General features: G+C 47.0%; 1 protein-coding gene across 4 annotated transcripts in view; it reads right to left on the bottom strand.

Moving 5' to 3' along the window:
- Positions 1-18,127, bottom strand: part of ARVCF (ARVCF delta catenin family member) — a 215,231-nt gene that overhangs the window by 35,678 nt on the left and 161,426 nt on the right. For all 4 annotated transcript variants that reach the window (XM_027892645.1, XM_027892647.1, XM_027892648.1 and 1 more), the window contains 3 exons: positions 6,227-6,344; positions 4,827-4,998; positions 2,527-2,544 (listed from right to left, as the gene is read on the bottom strand). In XM_027892645.1, the coding sequence (XP_027748446.1) occupies positions 2,527-2,544; positions 4,827-4,998; positions 6,227-6,344 (308 nt within the window). The remainder of the gene's footprint in view (positions 1-2,526; positions 2,545-4,826; positions 4,999-6,226; positions 6,345-18,127) is intronic.

Raw genomic sequence — 18,127 nt, 5'->3', positions numbered from 1 at the left:
ATTTCTGGTCTCTGGCACTAGACAGTTTAAACTTCAGAACATGCACTCAGCCAGCCAGATCTTACTCAACACAACTCGTTGCAGAAGTTCTCTCTGTAATTTAAGGGCTGGGTCTGGCACTTGTACCAGCCCTGCAGAACTGAGATGGCACAGTAAGAATTCCCCTCTTCCCAGTGGCAGTGTTTAGTGGGGACTGTGTGTCTGTGCACAGCTCATTAAGGAACAGGTTGTCCAGGAGTGCAGTGTTGGCTGCTACGTCTTTGGAGCTGGCAATGCCAAAGCAGCTGCTCATTTACTGACCCATCTTTCATTAAGACAGCACCTTCCCCCTGTGCTCTCCTCAGTGCCTGCCTCAGTTGCTGGGCCAGGCTGTGAACACGGCCCGGGCTCCCCGAGCCTTTGCTGTTTGTGTCTCAGCCCTCTCAGCAGCTCACCTGTCTGTTCAACCAGAAGCTGCCAGCTGTTCACCCCAGTTCAGAACACAGAGCTCTGACCCAGGGGATTTCAACTCTCCTTGCTTCATCCACTGGAGGAAGGTCTGGGCTCAGAGATCCCCCAGACACCTTCGTTTTCCAGAGCTTTCATACAGACAGAAGGTGACCAAGCTGTAAGAAGACTCCAAAACAAATCCACCCAGAAAGGCAAAGGTTTCAATCTGCAGCCCAGCTGGCACTTCTCCCATTTGATTTTCACAGGGACCACAAACACTGGAGTTTCTAAAAAGGTGACCAAATTCAGCAAGTTCAAGGGCCTACTGGTTCCAAACCTGTCAGCCATCCCCACGCCAGCTGACAGCACCAGAGCAGCTTCACTGCCAGACTCTGCAGCTCTGAACAGGCTGCTCTGCCCCCCAGGCCTGCTGGCAATGCCCCTGCTGGCAATGCCCCTGCTCTGTTCCCAGCAGGGATGGGGACACACACACAGCCCACGGGGCTGACACTGCCCGTGCAGGGTGTGCATCCCCTCAGGGACACACACACACACACACAGCCCACGGGGCTGACACTGCCCGTGCAGGGTGTGCATCCCCTCAGGGACGCTCAACAGCCACGCTGTGCAGCACCAGAGGAGTTTAAGATCCTGGCTGTGGACATCTCAATTTCTACCCCTGGCTGCATCTCCAGGTTCTCCAAGGTCTCCAGCCCAAGGTATGCCAGAGAAAAGCCGACGCTGTTGGATCAGAAGCACAGCTCCAGACTCTGCCAGGAGACAGACAGAGCTCTGAACACCCCTGACAGGTCTGTTTTATGAGACCTGGCTGCAGGAACTGGCACAGCACACTCTGGTTTGGGAAAATTGCCTGGCATGAGACTTGCTTGTGCAAGATGCAATTGCCAGTCTCTGAAACAGTGGGACTAAAATTCCTCCCCTCTCGCCCCTGGCTACTTTTCATTATGTAAGAAACAACCAAAACACGACCTTCGGCATTTCCGATCTGTCAGAAACTCAGCCCAGACTCTGGAGTGTGACCCAGCGTTATTAACCACTAAATGTTGCTGCTGATCGTCCTCAGCTGTCATTTGGCTTTACAGGATAACCAAACCAGCTATGCAGCCAGACTGCTTTAGCTGAAGGACTGATTCCCAAATGCTTTCTTTCTGGTTAAAATAAAAGTTCTAAGGGAAAATGATTCTTCTTAACAGCTCCTTTACCCCCCAGTCAATACTGTGCTTGTTAATACACCCACTGAACTGACTGTGGCAGAGAGACAGAAGGCACGGGCTGAGCTCTGTGTTGCCAACAAGCTCCTTCTCCACAAGCTCACCCGTCACAGTCTGAAATCAGCATCTCACAGAGCAGTACCAAGCACCATTTGTTGGGTGGAGCAATTATTTTGTTTGTTTTATTTCTCTCCAATGTTCTCCTTTGGCTCAACCCTCCAGAACCCACGATCTGAAGCGTCACAAGCTGCCAACGCCCCTGCCTTCACCCCCAAAACCAATCTCAGTGACATCTCCAGGGCACTCACAGCCTATCAGCTTCCCAGCTGAGGAGGCAGGGAAGCTTTAGCCTCGAGACCTGTGTACTCCAGCTGGATTTTACTATGCTGGGATGAGAAACTAAAGGGCAGAGCCACTCTGGATGTGCCAGGGGTGCCCAGAACAGCCAGCAGAGCCACTCTGGATGTGCCAGGGGTGCCCAGAACAGCCAGCAGAGCCATCCTGATGTGCCAGGGGTGCCCAGAACAGCCAGCAGAGCCACCCTGATGTGCCAGGGGTGCTGAGGGGAGGCACTCCCTGGCTGCTCCCTCCCGTGTGGGGTTGGCAGCCCAGCTGCACAGCAGGCCCCTCGTGCACTCACACCAGCAGTGAGTAAAACCCTGTGATTTCTGGTCTTGGTGTGCACAGACCGAGCTGCCAGAGCTCCCTCAGGACTTCTCTGCCTGCTGAAGTGATCAGGAGGATGTGCCAGGGGGGCAGAGGGGAAGGTGGATGAACAAGACCTTCATCTCAGCTCTTAGCCTTGCGTGGGAAAGCTGAACAAAGCACATTATGGTGATGATGAAAGAAAGTATTGCAGACTCACCTTGATTGAACCACTCCTCTAATTACCAGAAAAGCAGCAAAAGGAAAACAAAAATTTACAGGATGAAGAAAATACAAAGGAACAGTCACAAAGAGGCAGAATTTCACAGAATAGGTTCAAAACCTGAGTATTACAAGAATACTATAGAAGTTTTATCAATTAAAAAACCCAAATCAAAACAAGATATTCCACTTTCTCCTTTTTGTTCCTGCTGAAAAACCCCCAATCTTTTTCTGCACCGTTTTTTTTTTTTCTTTCTTTCTCTTTTCAGTAAATGAAAAGGTGCTCACAGAATCGAGGGGAAAGAAGGATGACTAGCCCTTTGCAAAGGTGTTTGAAATGCTGTGATCAATGGCCATGAAATAAAATAAACATGGAAACACTGCCAGATCAAGTGAACAAGAAGGGAGAGAACCGATCTATTTTAGTCCTAGGCTGAGAAAATAAAGGCAGGTTCAGACCAGTACTCACATACATTTAACAGCAAGACAACGGAGCTTCTCTTTATGATTTTAAAAGCTCATTTATGAATGGATTTTAATTTTTACTTTGTAAACACAACAGTCATCTGTTACCCTCTACCCTTCTGACCTACATCCTACCAGCTGTGAGCTCAGCATTATCACCTTCCCTCTGGGGAACAGCACATTTTAAAAAGAGCACTGCAAAAAGGGGGGAAACATTAAAATATTCTTTGGAAATTGTAATTTCCTGCTGAACACACAGAGACAAACCCAGGCTGTCACTGAGTGCCTGCGCTGCCCACTGCAATCCCCAGGCTCATCCTCAGCATCAGATGATTTTGAGGCAAATTTGTCCAAACAGACAGGACATGATGCTTCAGATGCTGACCAGAGTCCCTGGGCCTGCAGACACCGAGGGGGTCTGTCCAGGTGGGCCCAGAGGCAGCAGATATTGAGCCAGGACAGTCACCTGAGAGCTGCTCTGCAGTGCCATCGAGGGGACGGTGCCAGCCCTGCCCCAGCACACCCCTGCTCCCACAGGGCACACCCAGCTCCTGTGTCTCAAACTCTTCCCACTGCCTGATGCTCTGGGGCAGCCAAACCCCAGGGAGTGCAGGTGGCAGGGACAGGCTGGGCCCAGCACATGCAGGGTTTCCAGAGGGTATGCAGGTTCAGCCACTCTCTGGGAGAGCAGCCTGGCCAGCCAGGCAGTGCCATTTCTTTGGTTCTTCCCCCACTCATTCAAAGATTCCCATCAATTTTTTATTTTTTTTCCTAAGAAGCAGATTAAATCTAACTGATGACAGACTAGTCTGCAAAAGCAGGTTCCCAGTGTGATGACCTCCCTAACACACATAAACACGCAGCACTTTACCAGCACACAGGTCAGATCACAGCAAGAGTGGTGTGCAGCACAGTCTGTCCAGCCCAAACAATCCCAGGTGGGCTCTTTAGGGCCAAAACCCCTTCTAATACCTGGCTGTGAACAATAAGCCAGGATGTGTGGACACATGGATGAGGAGAATGAAGCCGAGACAGGAAATGGAATTAATTTATCTCTGAATTCATCTAGAACAGTCATTTCTCTAAAACAACAAAGAGCACAGAGCTCAGTCTAGAATAGCAGTTTCTCTAAAACAACAAAGAAAACGGATATAATTTGAGTCTCTTTGTGAAGGAAACATTGAAGGGGGTTTACTGAGACTATTAATCCTCTCTTAGAATGAAACTCATTTGCAACACTCATGCCCCAGAGGAGAGAACAGGTCTAAAAGTGAATGACAATTAAAAGCTACAAAATCATGTTTGCAATTTAAATCACTGACAGAGTGACTGAATTGGGAGGTTTACATTTTGGCTGAGTGGGAGGGTAGGCTTCTATTTGTTTTCCAGTATGAGCGACTGGAGGCATGGAAGATGTCCAGCCAGGCATGCCATGCACAGGGATGGATGGATGCATGCTGGCCTGGCTGCCTGAGCCTGGGACACAAGCAACACAGCCAAGCAAGTGGGCTAAGCACAGATCTGACAGATGTAAGAACACAGGAAGGCACAGGGGAGGCAGAGCACATCCACCTTTCTCCAGCAGCAGAGTGTCACCTGCCAGCATGCACCACTCCTACTTCAAACCAAACCAAACTACATCGATGGGGGAACAATAATCCCAAATATTTAGTAGTGATGCAACACGGGGGACAAACACATGCCATGGCACTGCAAACATGTACCTGCACACACTGCAGCACTCCAGCCCAGCGTGATGAATGTGCAGCGAGAGCAGGACTGCAGCATTTACCCCACACCCGCTGCCAGCTCTGAGCCCTCTGCAACACATACCTTTAGCTTTTTTTCCACCAAAACAACCAGCATCATCTTTCTTCTTCTTCTGAGAGCCTCCTGTGCCTGTGCTCTGCCCAGCATCAAGTTCTTGGTACTTATCAGCTCCGGGGACCTCTTTGTGGACGTGATAGGAAAGGTTCCTCATGATGCACACACAGTTCTCCACAGACTGCCACAGAGAAATTTGTGTTACAAGGGTTCTTCACCCTCTTACAAGCCATTATACTGTACAGTGGAGGGTTTGGAGGAAATGAAAAAAAACCCCACCTGTCCCAGGAAAAGAACGTGGCTTTCGAGGAAGACTTAGACAAGATCCTTAAATTAAAGTTCCTTTCTTGTTCTAAACCCAATTTTTTTCTTTGAAAAGTGAAGCACTTCATAAATAGAACCCATTCAAAATGAGAACTCTCTAATCAAAACCACCACTTGATCTAAACAAAGAACACAATTCTCCAAAAGATCAAACACACAGCAGAAAAAGATCATCTAAGGATCTTATTTTAATACAAGCCTCTCTCTCATTCTTCCAACATTTACAATCCCCAAGGGGCCCACTTTATTAAATTTTCTCTGGGTCAAAACCTAGGCCTTGTGGGGATTTCAATGAGAACACACGTTGTCCTGCAGTAACAGCTAATCCACAGCTCATCGGGCTCTGACAAGAGCAGATCTCTGTGGGTTGCAAAGGAAACCACCAGGTGGTTACAAAATCCACTTCCAAAATTACCTGATTAAGTGACAGGGCTTTATAGCTCTCCTGTACGGGCCATCACATGGTGGGACTCAAAAAGAATAAAATAATGGTGCTTTACAGGCCTTACAAAGCACAAGTGTGCTCTTTTTTTAACAGGTTAAACTTACGATGGTCCTTCTGCACACAAATACGCTTTTAAGTGCCATGGGACGAGATGATGTTAAAACCAGGTTAATAAAAGCTGCACCAGAAAGCAGGTACAGTGAAAGTGCTGCAGGTCTGAAGGCATTTCTGAATGTCTGTGCTCTGCAGCCTTTAGAGGTGGTGCTGAATAAAGCCTTTAAAATGGGAACTGACTCCTTTGCTGCTTCGTGCAAACGGGACTCAGTTCTGATCTGGAGACTCCACTTATAAATGCCAATTAAGTAACGCAGAACAACATCAATAATGTCCCTGACAATAAAGGACTGTTCTCCCCATCTCTCAGCCACCAGGCTCTGCTCACCTCCCCAGCCATGGCAGGAACACAGAACGTGCTGCTGGTGCCCCATCGCAGCATCACGGGTACCAGAGGGGCAGGAGGACAATGACTTGAGGCAAGCACAATCCTCTTCTGATGCCAGCAAAGACAGGCTGGATCCCAGTGCAACACTGCAACCTAAATTAAGGGAAATGTCCACCAAGTTTTAATATGCAAGCTCACCTTATTGTCTGTGTCCTTCTTGCCAACCGCAGACTGTAAAGCGTGAAGGAGGGCGTCCACCAAGCCATCACACTCCCTCAGCCTTCTGCGTGCTTCTGCTCCATCTGAACTCACATTCCTGACAGGAGAGAGGTAAAAGAGAGTTTAGCCCTGTAACCTTCACCATAAACTTGAAGGTGCATTGATTTATACTACAATTATTACGATCTCCTCACCTTGGATGAACAATTAGGAGGCAAAATAGACTGACAAACCCACTAAATCTCAGTAAAATATGGGCAGTGCACATCTGCAGCTCCCTGAACCTGAACACAAAGGGGAACACAATCCCAGAGGTGCCTACAAACACCTTTCTCTGCTTTCCTGGTGAGCCCAGCGATACACCTTAAACCGGGTCAGAGTTTTCAGAGCCAATATACAAACCAAAAATTTAATTTCGAGGCCAGTACTTCTGATCTGAAAAATACTTTTGCTACTTTAGGAAAACAAGCAAAGTCCCAAGATTGCTCAGCAATATTCATGGCCACAGAAACTGAAAACGCCACGTGCAGCAGATCCAGCACAGAGCCTGGCTCAGCCACACTGAGTACGTAAAGATGACATTTCACATGGTTTTGAATCTCTCAAAATGTTGCACAAGAGAATGGCACAGGCAGAAGACACAAGACAGAGTGAATGGCTGCTGGGAGTTGTTAAAGAGGCACACATCAGTGACTGCAGGAACGCTCAGAGGGGACCTCTGCACTTGGCCTCACCTGTCCAGCAATCATGCAGCACTGCACACCAAAGCCTCAGGCTTGCACAGGCATCAACCTGGCACTACCCAATAAATAAATAAATAAATAAAATTCAAGTCCAGTCCTTTTTCTTTCTTGAGGGGAAAAAATGAAGTGACAAAATTACTCCTAAGAGTGCTTGCTGAACAAACCTCCATGGAAGGGTCTTCTCAAAGCTGGGACGCAGTAACTTTGACGATAACACAGACAACCCCTCAGGGCCCCTCAATCCCACACCCCCGGGTAAGGTTTGTTCTCAACAGCTCAGGACAACATCATCACCTTCTGTTATTAGGACTGGGCAGCCAGTCTAACTAACTAGAGGGACTGCCAATCTCCAAGCAATTAGCAAATCAATCCTGGTCCCCTCCCGTGTCCCTGGGCAGCCGGGCAGGCTGCTGTGTTAACTGGAGAGCAGGAAACCCCACATCTTCTTACAGACCCTGCAAAAGCTGAAGGCACTGAACTGGGAGCTGCTTGCTGTAACAGCACATTAACTTTCAATTAAGAACACAAATGAACTGCACAGATAAATGAATCCTTTCCCCACATCCTAACGCAGCCTCACCTCCAGCAATGGCTGATAAAGGCAGGTAAAGTGGATATTAAAATGATTCCACAGGATATGTGGAAGAGAATTCTACATGCTGTTTTCCCATCTCCAGCTGCACTAATCCCTTTGTATGAAAAACACAACTGTGAATTTTAATGTCAAGTCTTTATGAAACTGGAATTAGAATTCAAATTCTCTGTGATACCTTTCAGGAGTTATAACAATAAATGATAGCAGCTCCACCTCCAAGCACATCTGCTAACACAGAACATTACTTATTAAGCTTCAGGGTGACAGAAACGCACTATAACTGGTCTTATCTGGAGCTCTGGATCACATTTTTTATTGCCTCATTAAGTCTTAAGAAATAGAGAGTTAAAATTCATAAGCAACACTTGCAGACTTTAAAAAAGAAATCAAATTTAGAAAAAAAAGGCCAACTTTCACACCTTCCTTGCCCCACGGCCCAGCCACAGGAGATTTTTCTGTGGTCCATTTGTGCCACCACACTTGTAGCACATTTGTTTTGCTACTCTGGTTATCAACAGCACCACAGTATTCTGTACCCTGCCTTCTTATTTCTTGATCTGTACTGGGATTAATATTAAGGTAGACAGTGATATGGTTATAATTGAAAAAGATATTATAAACTGCATCAGCAAGAGTGTGGCTTGCTGATATCACTTACTGTCTCTAACTGCAGAAAAATTTACTGAGAATTAATGCCTCGAGAAAAAATTTCCGCATATATCACACATAAGCAAGCATGAAAACTCTGCAGGATCAAGTGAAGAGCTAATTAAAGCTACGGCCAAATGCAGACATCAAACTTTGCAGTTTTGATGTTGTAACTAACACTTCAGAAAACATATTCTTAGGAGAGCATCTCATGCAGAAACAGCTGCTCTGGAAACACCCAACTCCTGGGACTGGGTCAGTCCTCCCTCCTCGATAAATGACATTCCTGCAGCCCAGGGGACTCAGCCACCACGGAGGAACAAACCCCATTTCCTTGTGTGTAAGGACTCTGAACTATCCTTGAGAGACAGCACTCGGTAGTCATCAGTCAGATTCCCATTTCAGATTGCCATCAGGAGGGGTTGCAGCATGGAGACACAGGGATGACACGGGTCAGAGGGCCACTGCTGGCACTGCCACCAAAGGGGACAGAAACAGCAAAGGAACAGCCAACCTGGTACTGCACCCACTGACCACAGCCAGAAAAATCAGCATCTGCACTGGCATTGTTCCTGGTGCATCTTACAGATCTGGTACACGTGATGGAATGAAAGATGGAACTAAACCACCTTCCAAAGCAAACTGTCAGAGCAAGGTTTCTAAACATCCCCCTCCCCAGAGGGAGGGAAATCACCAGAGGCAACCAACGGTTCCCAGGGGATGTGCAGGACCTCACCCAGGGCACACTCCACAGAAGGAATGCACAGCCTCACCCAGGCCACCAACTCCAGGAAACTCAGGCAACAGAGACGCAGCAGATGGCATCCAGACCTGGACAAAGCAGAGGGGTTTGCTTTTCACTCAACTTTCCTACCCACTGGACAAGTATTGCTGCACACCAGAAGAGAAGCAACTCGGCAGTGGAAGGAGCGTTTCACACGAGAGTTTCACACAGACACTGAACACAAAGGAGCCCAGAGCCCAGCTGAGGTGCTGGGAACTCTGTCACTGAGGGCCAGGCTGCCCTGCAGCAGCTGCAGGGGCACACGGATTTCAGAATTAAATGAGCTCAGTGAGTCACTTGCTGGGGCAGTTCAGTATCTGAAACCTCTGCAGACTGAAGTCAAAGATACTTTAAAGTCTGAACAACTCGAAGAAGGAACTCTGCAGGGCCTTCAAAGCACTGATGATGGGCAAAATCCTGTCAAAAATGAAAATAAAGTTGACTGCCTGTCCAAATGGGTGGGGATGGTGAGGAGGAACTACCCAAACTGTTTTTACACAAGCCAGTGACAAGTGAGACCTGCCACTCACCCCTGGTGTTCTGTACACTCTGCTTCCCTTGCCTTGTCTCTTCACCCCCAGAGCAGCCTCTGCTGCCTTCCCTGACCTCCCCTGCTTTTTAATACTATTCCAAGAGTTTATGAAATGAAAAATGTATTGTAAAAACAATATTGTCTGTCTTATGTCACACTGCAGAGGACAGTAACAACCTTCACAGTGTGTTTACTGTAAATATACACAACACACACTGAAGAACAACTCTAGGAGTAAAAACCACTGAATTACTGCCCCTGTGACTCAAAGCACCCAGGAAGGAAACCAAATGTACGACTGATTTCATGTAAAACAGTAAAGCACAAATCTCATTCCAGAGATTTTCAATTCCCAGTCTTTAGCTGGAAAAAGGAACCTGGATTCTTCCTCAAATTCTCAAGAGTCCAGTCGGTAGCCAGGACTAGCGAAAGAGGATTGGTGAGGATGTTAAAATATATGCTTTCCCTGGGGAAACAAACCAGAGAGGCACTAAGTAAATGTTAAATAAAAGTAAATAACTACCAGCATAGAAACACATCAGGCTAAGAATCCAATCTGTTGGTATTAAAGACTTCAGAAAATGGAGGGAGAATCTGGTGAGGAATTTGTTCCTGCCTTAGATAAACTTCTCATTATCATCAAAGAGTCATCTTAATAACACGCAATTCTGAATGCCACACTTCCATCTGCAGAACAGAGCTGGCATTTACCGCCCCTAGGACAGGTGAGCTGTTGCTACTCTCTGTGCCACACACCAAACTTATCTTCAGGAGGAAGAGATTTAAAAGTAATTAGATAGATGGTACTTAATTTGCACTGTTTCAGTGCAGTCATGTGGCAGTGCCCCCTCTGAGCTCCCCCTGCCATCTGAAAGGCAGAGGAGACACAGAGAGATTCAGGGTTGGGGTTTTTTTGGTGATAAAGAGAAACTTGAAAATGCAAGCACCAGAGACACATTTTTCTCTGAGCATTAAACCCAGTATTTCCAAGACTACTGCTGAGTCTGCCACTTGGCCCTCGGAGAGGTCTATCAGCTGCTGTGCTAAGTGCTGCAGATGAAGCTGGATGCTGGAGTATTCTGACCACCCCCTCTCCCACCTCAGTTCAGCAGGTGTAAACAGCAAAGTGTTTAAAGATCTAGCTGGGAACAAAGACAAGGGGCCAGAGCCTTTGGTTTTTACATACACAGGAAGCTGAACAGGAGTTTTTGAAGACAACCTCCCAGTAACACTTGCCCCTTTCCCTGGAGGAGCTGTGGCTGAGAGCTGAAGCTGGGACAGGGACGAGCTCTCCTCTCCCAACAGCCCCTCTGTGCACGTGGCAGGGTCTCAGACTGCCCACAGGAGTCCTGCTTCTTACTAAAGAACCTTCTAACAGCTACCTTTGTACTGCTTGGACTGTCCACCTATTCTGACAGGCAGAACCCTTGCTGTACAAACACCCTTCCACACCCACACTTCGCTGCAACTATCAGGGAATTTTTATCTGGATGCCAGCCAAGGGACACTGATCAATAATAGTTGTAGTAAATGTGCTCTATTTCCGAGTGCATTTCTAGGTCCAGCGTGTCTCAAAGGAGGAATATACAACATTTAAAAAGCATTCCATCATTTCACGCAGAAACAGAATGAATTCCATACTTCAGTTCACCTGAAGTACCAGAAAGCTTAATTGGTACTGAGTTCATTGTTCTGAAAACAAGAGAGAAAAAGAAAAGCAGCAGCCTGTGACACAAAGAGAGCCTGATCCAGGCAGCACCGGTCAGAGGGCTCCGTACAGCACAGTGGAGTCTGGCAGCAGACAGCTGAATCAGAAATGAATCAGAGAACATGCTACAAGGGGAGCAGAGAGAAGCCAAAGCCCAACTGAAATGACCAGGCAGCTAGTGGAGCTCTAGTGGTGGTGGTGGTAGGTAGGGAGCAGCTGTTCAGCTGACAAAATGTGTATCAGGCCTGGGCAGATCCCGCTGGAGATTGCTGCTCCACTCCAGTACTCACTCACCAGTTAGACCCACGAGAGCAGCAGCAGAGCAGCCCCAGTTTCCCTGCCTGTAAACCCTTCCAGCTGTTTGAACAAAGGGACTGGTTTTGTTCAGCTGATCAAACGCTCAGATGAGGACACACCAAAAGCCACCCTCGACAAAGGGCTCCAGGAGCTCAGTCTGTGCTCCAGTGACACTGGCACAGAGCAGGAGAGCTCCAAGGCACACTGGGATGGTCTCACAGCCACGTCAGCACTGCCTGGAAGAGCTCCCTGCTGTAAGCAGGGGCTCAACAATACAGCCTGACAAAGGATGGACTTGACAGCTGTACCTTGTCATCTGTGCCCTTCTGTACTCAAGCCATGGTGTAAAAGCCCTTTCAGTGAAATGCTGACTGGTCACCTCCTGCACGACCTCCTTGGAGGATCACAGTCTGTCCTCCTGGGATGCAAAACGAGGCACAAACACATCACACAAGAATCACACAAGAATTCCACTGTGCCCAGCAGCCACTCAGCTCCCAAACTCCTCCAGTCTCTGCTTCAAGGAAAGGCCAAGGGGCTCTCCTTGCTTTACCACACGTTTGCTGCCACGTGAAAACAATCTCAAAACTGGGACTGGTGAGGTGAAAACTGAGATTGGTGAAAATGAGGTGGTATTTGTCTAATACAGGATCATGTCCAACAAGCCCTCCAAAGCAGACTGTGCCCATCACAGGGACTGCAGTGAGCTTCGGAGCAGTCTTGTTCTTCATCCTCTCACAGCAACAGCTGCTTCTGCAGATTCCCTTCACTGACAGCCAGGGGAGGACAGACCTAGATTCATTCCTAAGTAATGACAGAAGGCAATAAGCAAGTGCACAACTTTAAATTTATACTTCAAGATATGATTGTAAAGCATTAAGGTTGCATGTAACTAGGTTATGTCTCTGCTGCTAAAACCTATGCATAATTTATTTATATTACAAGCTAAACACCAGGAACTGTCAGGAGGAACCCTAACAGCTCCTTACTAGCACGAATTAAACGCTCTGCTCATCATATAAGCCCCAGGACAGCCATATGCTGTGATCCTGCACAGTATCAGTAAGCTAATTAGGAAAACTGCCTTCACTCACTCCTCTCTTTTGTGTGGGTTTTTAATTTGAGTTGATTTTTTCCAGTCTGGGTTGGGCAGATAAGCTCCTTTTTCGTGCTGCTTGCTGCCTCCAAAGTGAAGGTTCGTTCACAGGCAAATTTTGGTTCCGTTTTTACCTCTTTCTGAAACTATTCCTTCTCCAAAAGTCCAGCTCCCAAATACCTGCTGGACACCAAAACACTGGCAGTAGCTCTGGCTCCAGCACCTGGAGCAGCAATCTCCCCAAGGCTGCAAACACCACGAGTGCAGCAGCCTCCAGGCACAGGGGGTGGGTGGGGGGACAGAGACGGCAGCATCTTCATCAGCCCCCTGCTCCTCTGGCTGGGACAGGGAAGCACTCTGGAAGGAGCCCTGCCCAGGCCTCCTCAGTTAAATAACTGCCCTACAAAAGCACAGGACAGGACTACTTGAACCAGGATAGGGAAACGTGCTGAGTGAGAAGGGAAATCTGACTTTGTCAAAGAAGCCTTTCTAGAGCTGGGGAAAAGTGTAGCTGCCTCAAGGGGGGCTCTGTGCTGATGCTAATTTGCTGTTGATGGAAGAAGAAAATAAAGGCTGGCACTGAACACCCACATTCCCCCATCTTCCTGTTCTGCCACGCCTCGATGAGCAAAGCTCCCCTGACACCGAGGGCAGCTCGTCTGGCAGCGCTGCAGCAGCATCACCTGAGCTTCACCTCCTGCACTCTGCTCTGCACTAGACAGCACTTCCAGGGCAAGGATTTGCACTCAGGGGCCTTCTTACCTCAGTCAGCTGGAGATGAAGGCTCCCTCCAGTACAGAGAGTGCACGCAGGACAAATGTTATGTGACTGCCACCACATACTGTTATCATGCCTGCAGGATCTAAAGATGGATAGAGCTTGAAAGTAATGCACTTTGAAAGCTCTAATTCCCAGGCACTTTTCTTCAGAGAAAAGCCACACATTAATCATTCATGAGAAAGAAGGGCATAAGCACCTGGCTTTGACAGCCTTTCTTCCTCTCGTTCCTCGAGCTGGGCAAGCAGAGATGGGAAGGAAGGACAGGCACAGCAGTCTGATCCACTCACTGCAGTTGTTTGCAGGGTGCAAAGACAAGAGACCTTTTCTGCCCAAACAAGACCAAATGTTGCCTGACAAACCTCCTTCCCCTCCAGGTGCCTCACAGACACACACTCCTGCCACCAACAGCGTGCTGTGGGGGCACGGGACACACACACAGTGTTCACAGAAACGTAAAGCCACTCAAGGAACACATCCACTGCCACTGTTACCCATGACTGAAGCAAGTTACATCTGCAGGACAAGATGTACCTGCAGGCAGCACAACGTTCCTGCCTTCCTCAGGAAAAAAAAAAGGTTTAAGACATTCTCATTAAAAAATTCTATCTGACACATCCTAAGCATTAATGATTTACCATCAAGCTCTTGCAGTTGTCTTTCCTCTGAAGTACCTAAGAGGAGCCTGCAGATACTTACACATCATTTCTCGACCTGCTGGAGTTCTGTTTCTGGCTCTGAATCCCCTGAGTCCTTATCTCATGCTTACCAGACCTCTTAGGCTTTGATTCCATGGGAGCAAACTCTTAATTTATACCTACAGGAATTGCTTATTCCCAGCTAATGTCTCCAGGATCAACCCCTTCAAAATCCTTGAACTATTTACCAACTTCAGGGGAAGGTGTGGACAGAGCTGCCAGTCCCACAGTAAAGGCAGGGAAGTGAGGATCAGTGACTGGAGCCCAGATCCACTCAGAAGGCTGGTTCTCAAAAGCAGAAGGAGAGATGGCTGCTGAAAGTCAGACCACAAAAACGTTTCTGCCATTAATCTCGCTTGTGATTATGTCAGAGCAGCAGCAGAACAGCAAATGACTCCACACTTCCCAGGCCTCGTGCTCCAGCTCCAGCCACCAGGCTGCCCCTTCCCTTCTCGGGAGCTGCTGTTGGACAAGCTGTTCTGGGCAGTCCTGATGGGAAGAATACGTGTTTTTTGGGCAAGTCAGGTGGGGGCAGTTTGTTTGTGTTCACACCCCAGGGCCGGGGCTCTGAACCCTGAGGCTATTTGTGAATGCCAATTCCTGTGTACTTGGAGAACTGACAAGAAATGCTGCAGCTACAGATGGTACCCCTGGAAAAAGGAGCACTCTGCATCTGTTTGCTATGCAAATGAATTCATTTAACATTTGTTGACAGCAGGTCAGTTTAGCACAGGAATCAGGCTAGAAAGCTGGCAATTTAGGAACTAAGTTCTACTCTGTCCTCTTAGAAGTGAAGAAATCCAAGGGAGAATTAAAAGTAATTAGGCAGAAAACAGCAATTAAGCCCAGAATGAATTTAATTTTTAAAGCATTAAAATCCTTGCAGCTTGCAGAGAACTAGGAATGATGGTGGGTATGTCCACAGAAAACAGAAAAGGTGATGTGACTCTGACCCACAGATGAGGAATTCCCCTCCAGAGCAGGGAAACACCCGAGGAGAACCCTGGGGACCTGGTGAAGGTCTCTGGCCCTGCCTGGCTGCACAGGAGCCACAGCTCCATCCTTCCCACAAAAAAACTCAGCTCAGCTCACACTCCTCTCCCAGAGCATCTCAAGGTGTGGGTCAAGGCTGGAGAGAGAACCACAAAATGGTTCTGTTATGATGCACCAAATCATGACACTGTTTCAACTGCAGCACAATTTGAAGACACAACTGCAAATCCCAGAAGGGACTCGGGAGTTTAAAGACCACAAAAAAAGGGCAGTTAACTAGAACAGACATTCTCCACATACCTAGAAGAATAAAATGCAATGTGAAGACATAAAAACTGTAAATGAAACGAGGGAACATCTGTGCATATTTAATGATCCTCCTAGCACCAAATGCCTTCCTTCCTTCTCCCCCGGTCCTACTTTTTCATAACCAAAAAATTCGCTTTGCTTTGCTTTTTACTGTTCCTTTCCAGACTTGCACCATACATGTTTCTTCTACCAGCTTCAGCAGAACATAAGAATACCTCTATTTTATAGAATCACACCCAAGGCAGAATCCCTCACAAGACTCGGGACCATTTTCAGCAGTAAAATGGTTCTGGATATTGCAGATCCATTCATCATCCTGGCTCTGCCCCCAGCAACAAAACACAGCAATGCAAGAGAAAGGCTCTTTCTCCTCATCTCAGGATGAGAATGGAGACAAAATTACCCTCACCTGCACTAGCTTATGAAATCTTGGTGAAGATTACAGAAAAAGCACCCAATAAATGTCATTACCAGATCATCCTTTGCAAATTGGATGTGCTGCCAAGTCTGCAGTGAGGAATACGCAGCATTCCCAAAACATTTACGTGAGCAGAGTTTTTGGCAAGTCAAGTTCAGAGTGAGATGGCACAGAGAACCCACTAATCCTGTTCCAAATGATGTTCCACAACCAGGACATGAACATGAACCCCCCAGTGAGGAGGGAGAGACACTCACAAACTGCACAGAGGAAAAGCAGCACTGTTGGCAGGACAGGACTGGAAAGGAAAATGGGATGGAGCAGCCTTTGAAGAAGAGGTAAAGGTAAATAATTGTAATTGTGGGGTTTGGGGTTTTTTAATTACTTGTTTTTAATCATTCTGAAGTAAATGTTTCCATGGCTCCACATTATCAAAGGAGAGACCCAGATTAGGAACAAAGTAAAGATGAGTAAGCAGTGTTAAAAAAAAAAAAAGGAAGTAATAATTAACTGGCAGTTCACGCTGTGAATCACTGAGTTTGAAACAAACTCGCCCACATCTGTTGATAAACTTCATTAACTGGAAAAATGATCCTGAAATGAACACCATCCTGCATGCATAATGCCTGTCTTCTGCTTAAATACCTCAACTGCAAGAGCATCCAAAACCTCAGGAGCTCAAAGAGTCTCTGTTATTTTGGAAGACAACACAGCCCACACCTGAGGCTCACTTCCACAGGGGACCAGGGAGGCTGGCACGCTATCAGGAGGACTAATCTCCCAATTAAATATCAAATTGGTGAACAGTCTGAAATAAGCTCCATTCATGGAAAACTGAATTTCTAAGCCCAGCTACTGTGTCAATGAGAGGAGCACAGGCAAAGGGGTTTTTAACACTGATGTCTGTCACACAGATGGCTGCAACAATTTACCCTCTGCTGGTGTTAACCATCACATCTTGCTGCTGCTTTTAAGGATAAGCTGCAGAGGATTTCAACAAACAATGCAAAATTATTTCCAACAGTTTTAATGTTAATTACTTTTGCTATGTCCATTCACATCCCTAGATCTGGAGGTGCTCTACAAAAGGTGTGTAATATGCAGGGAGCACAATCAGCTGAGAGACAGCTCATACCCACCTGCTCCTGCATCTGCCTTGTCCTGGACTCATCTCACTGCAACTCCCCTGCATCAACAGCAGTCTTAACTCCCTGGGTATTGTCCATCAGGACCACTTTTAGACATCAGAAGTTCGAATTCGCTGACGTATCTCATTACTGCCATGCTCCACACCCCTCTTAATTTACTTCAGAAATACGCTGTCCAGAGGGGCACAAGCTTTTGTGTCTCCTGTAAAACCAGTGCCTCACTGGTAAATAATAAAAAAACCCCCTCCACCAATCAACAAACCCGAAGATACCCTGGAATGCAGAAGTTCAAGTGGATCCACATACTAATGAAGTTTTATGATGTGGATTAGGCTAGTCTACTAATGATCAATTTATTGTCTACACTTACTGGTGAATCTCATTTTCATTGAGATAATCCCTTTATTCCCTACCATGACTAATTTCCTCTTGCAGAACACCGTTAGAAAATGAGACACTGGTAAGTAAAAACCTACAGTGTCTGGAGCCTGCTTAAAGGACCTCAGTCTCCAGTGGGACTGCAAATAATTTCAGTAATGGGCCCTTTCAGAACACTTTTTATTACTTTCTGCATTTGTGGAGTTACTCAGGGGAATAGTTATTGCAATTCAGAGACCACAAGCCCAGGAAACAGGAATGAACCAGCCTCTGAAGATGCATTAATCAGCAGAAATCTGACAGAAGGGCACTTGGGAGCGACAGAAGGTGCGACGCCAAATCTTTATTAGTTTTGTTCAAACTAACTGACTTCATCACAACACCGAAGAGTCTAAACTGGGCCTCGCTGTTTCATCTCAAAAGTGAAATGAGAGACAATGCTGTTTGGGGAACATTGGTTCTCCCAAGTCTTTCAGACTGCTCCTGATCCCAGGAGCAAGCACTGTCCTGCTCTCAAGGTGCTTTCAGAAATGCCAAGACAGTATCTCACAAGAAAAGGCTCCTTTGCAAGGAAAAGCAGAAGGAATATTCAGGTTCCTAAAGGGTCAGTAGTTCAGATTCTTCACTTATTTCCCATAGGTCCTAAGTTACCTTTGCTTAAAACAGGAGTGTGTCCTCCAATGGATCTGTATTTCAAGGTCTGGGTAATTCCAAACTAGTTCCCTTCCAAGTGCAAAGAATGCCTTTTCATAGGAA

Source organism: Empidonax traillii, unplaced genomic scaffold, assembly GCF_003031625.1.
Source record: "Empidonax traillii isolate 1590-97213 ecotype Southwest subspecies unplaced genomic scaffold, ASM303162v1 scaffold361:size2146424, whole genome shotgun sequence".
In the NCBI taxonomy this organism is placed as follows: domain Eukaryota; kingdom Metazoa; phylum Chordata; class Aves; order Passeriformes; family Tyrannidae; genus Empidonax; species Empidonax traillii.
This window is presented reverse-complemented; position numbering and strand designations above follow the sequence as displayed.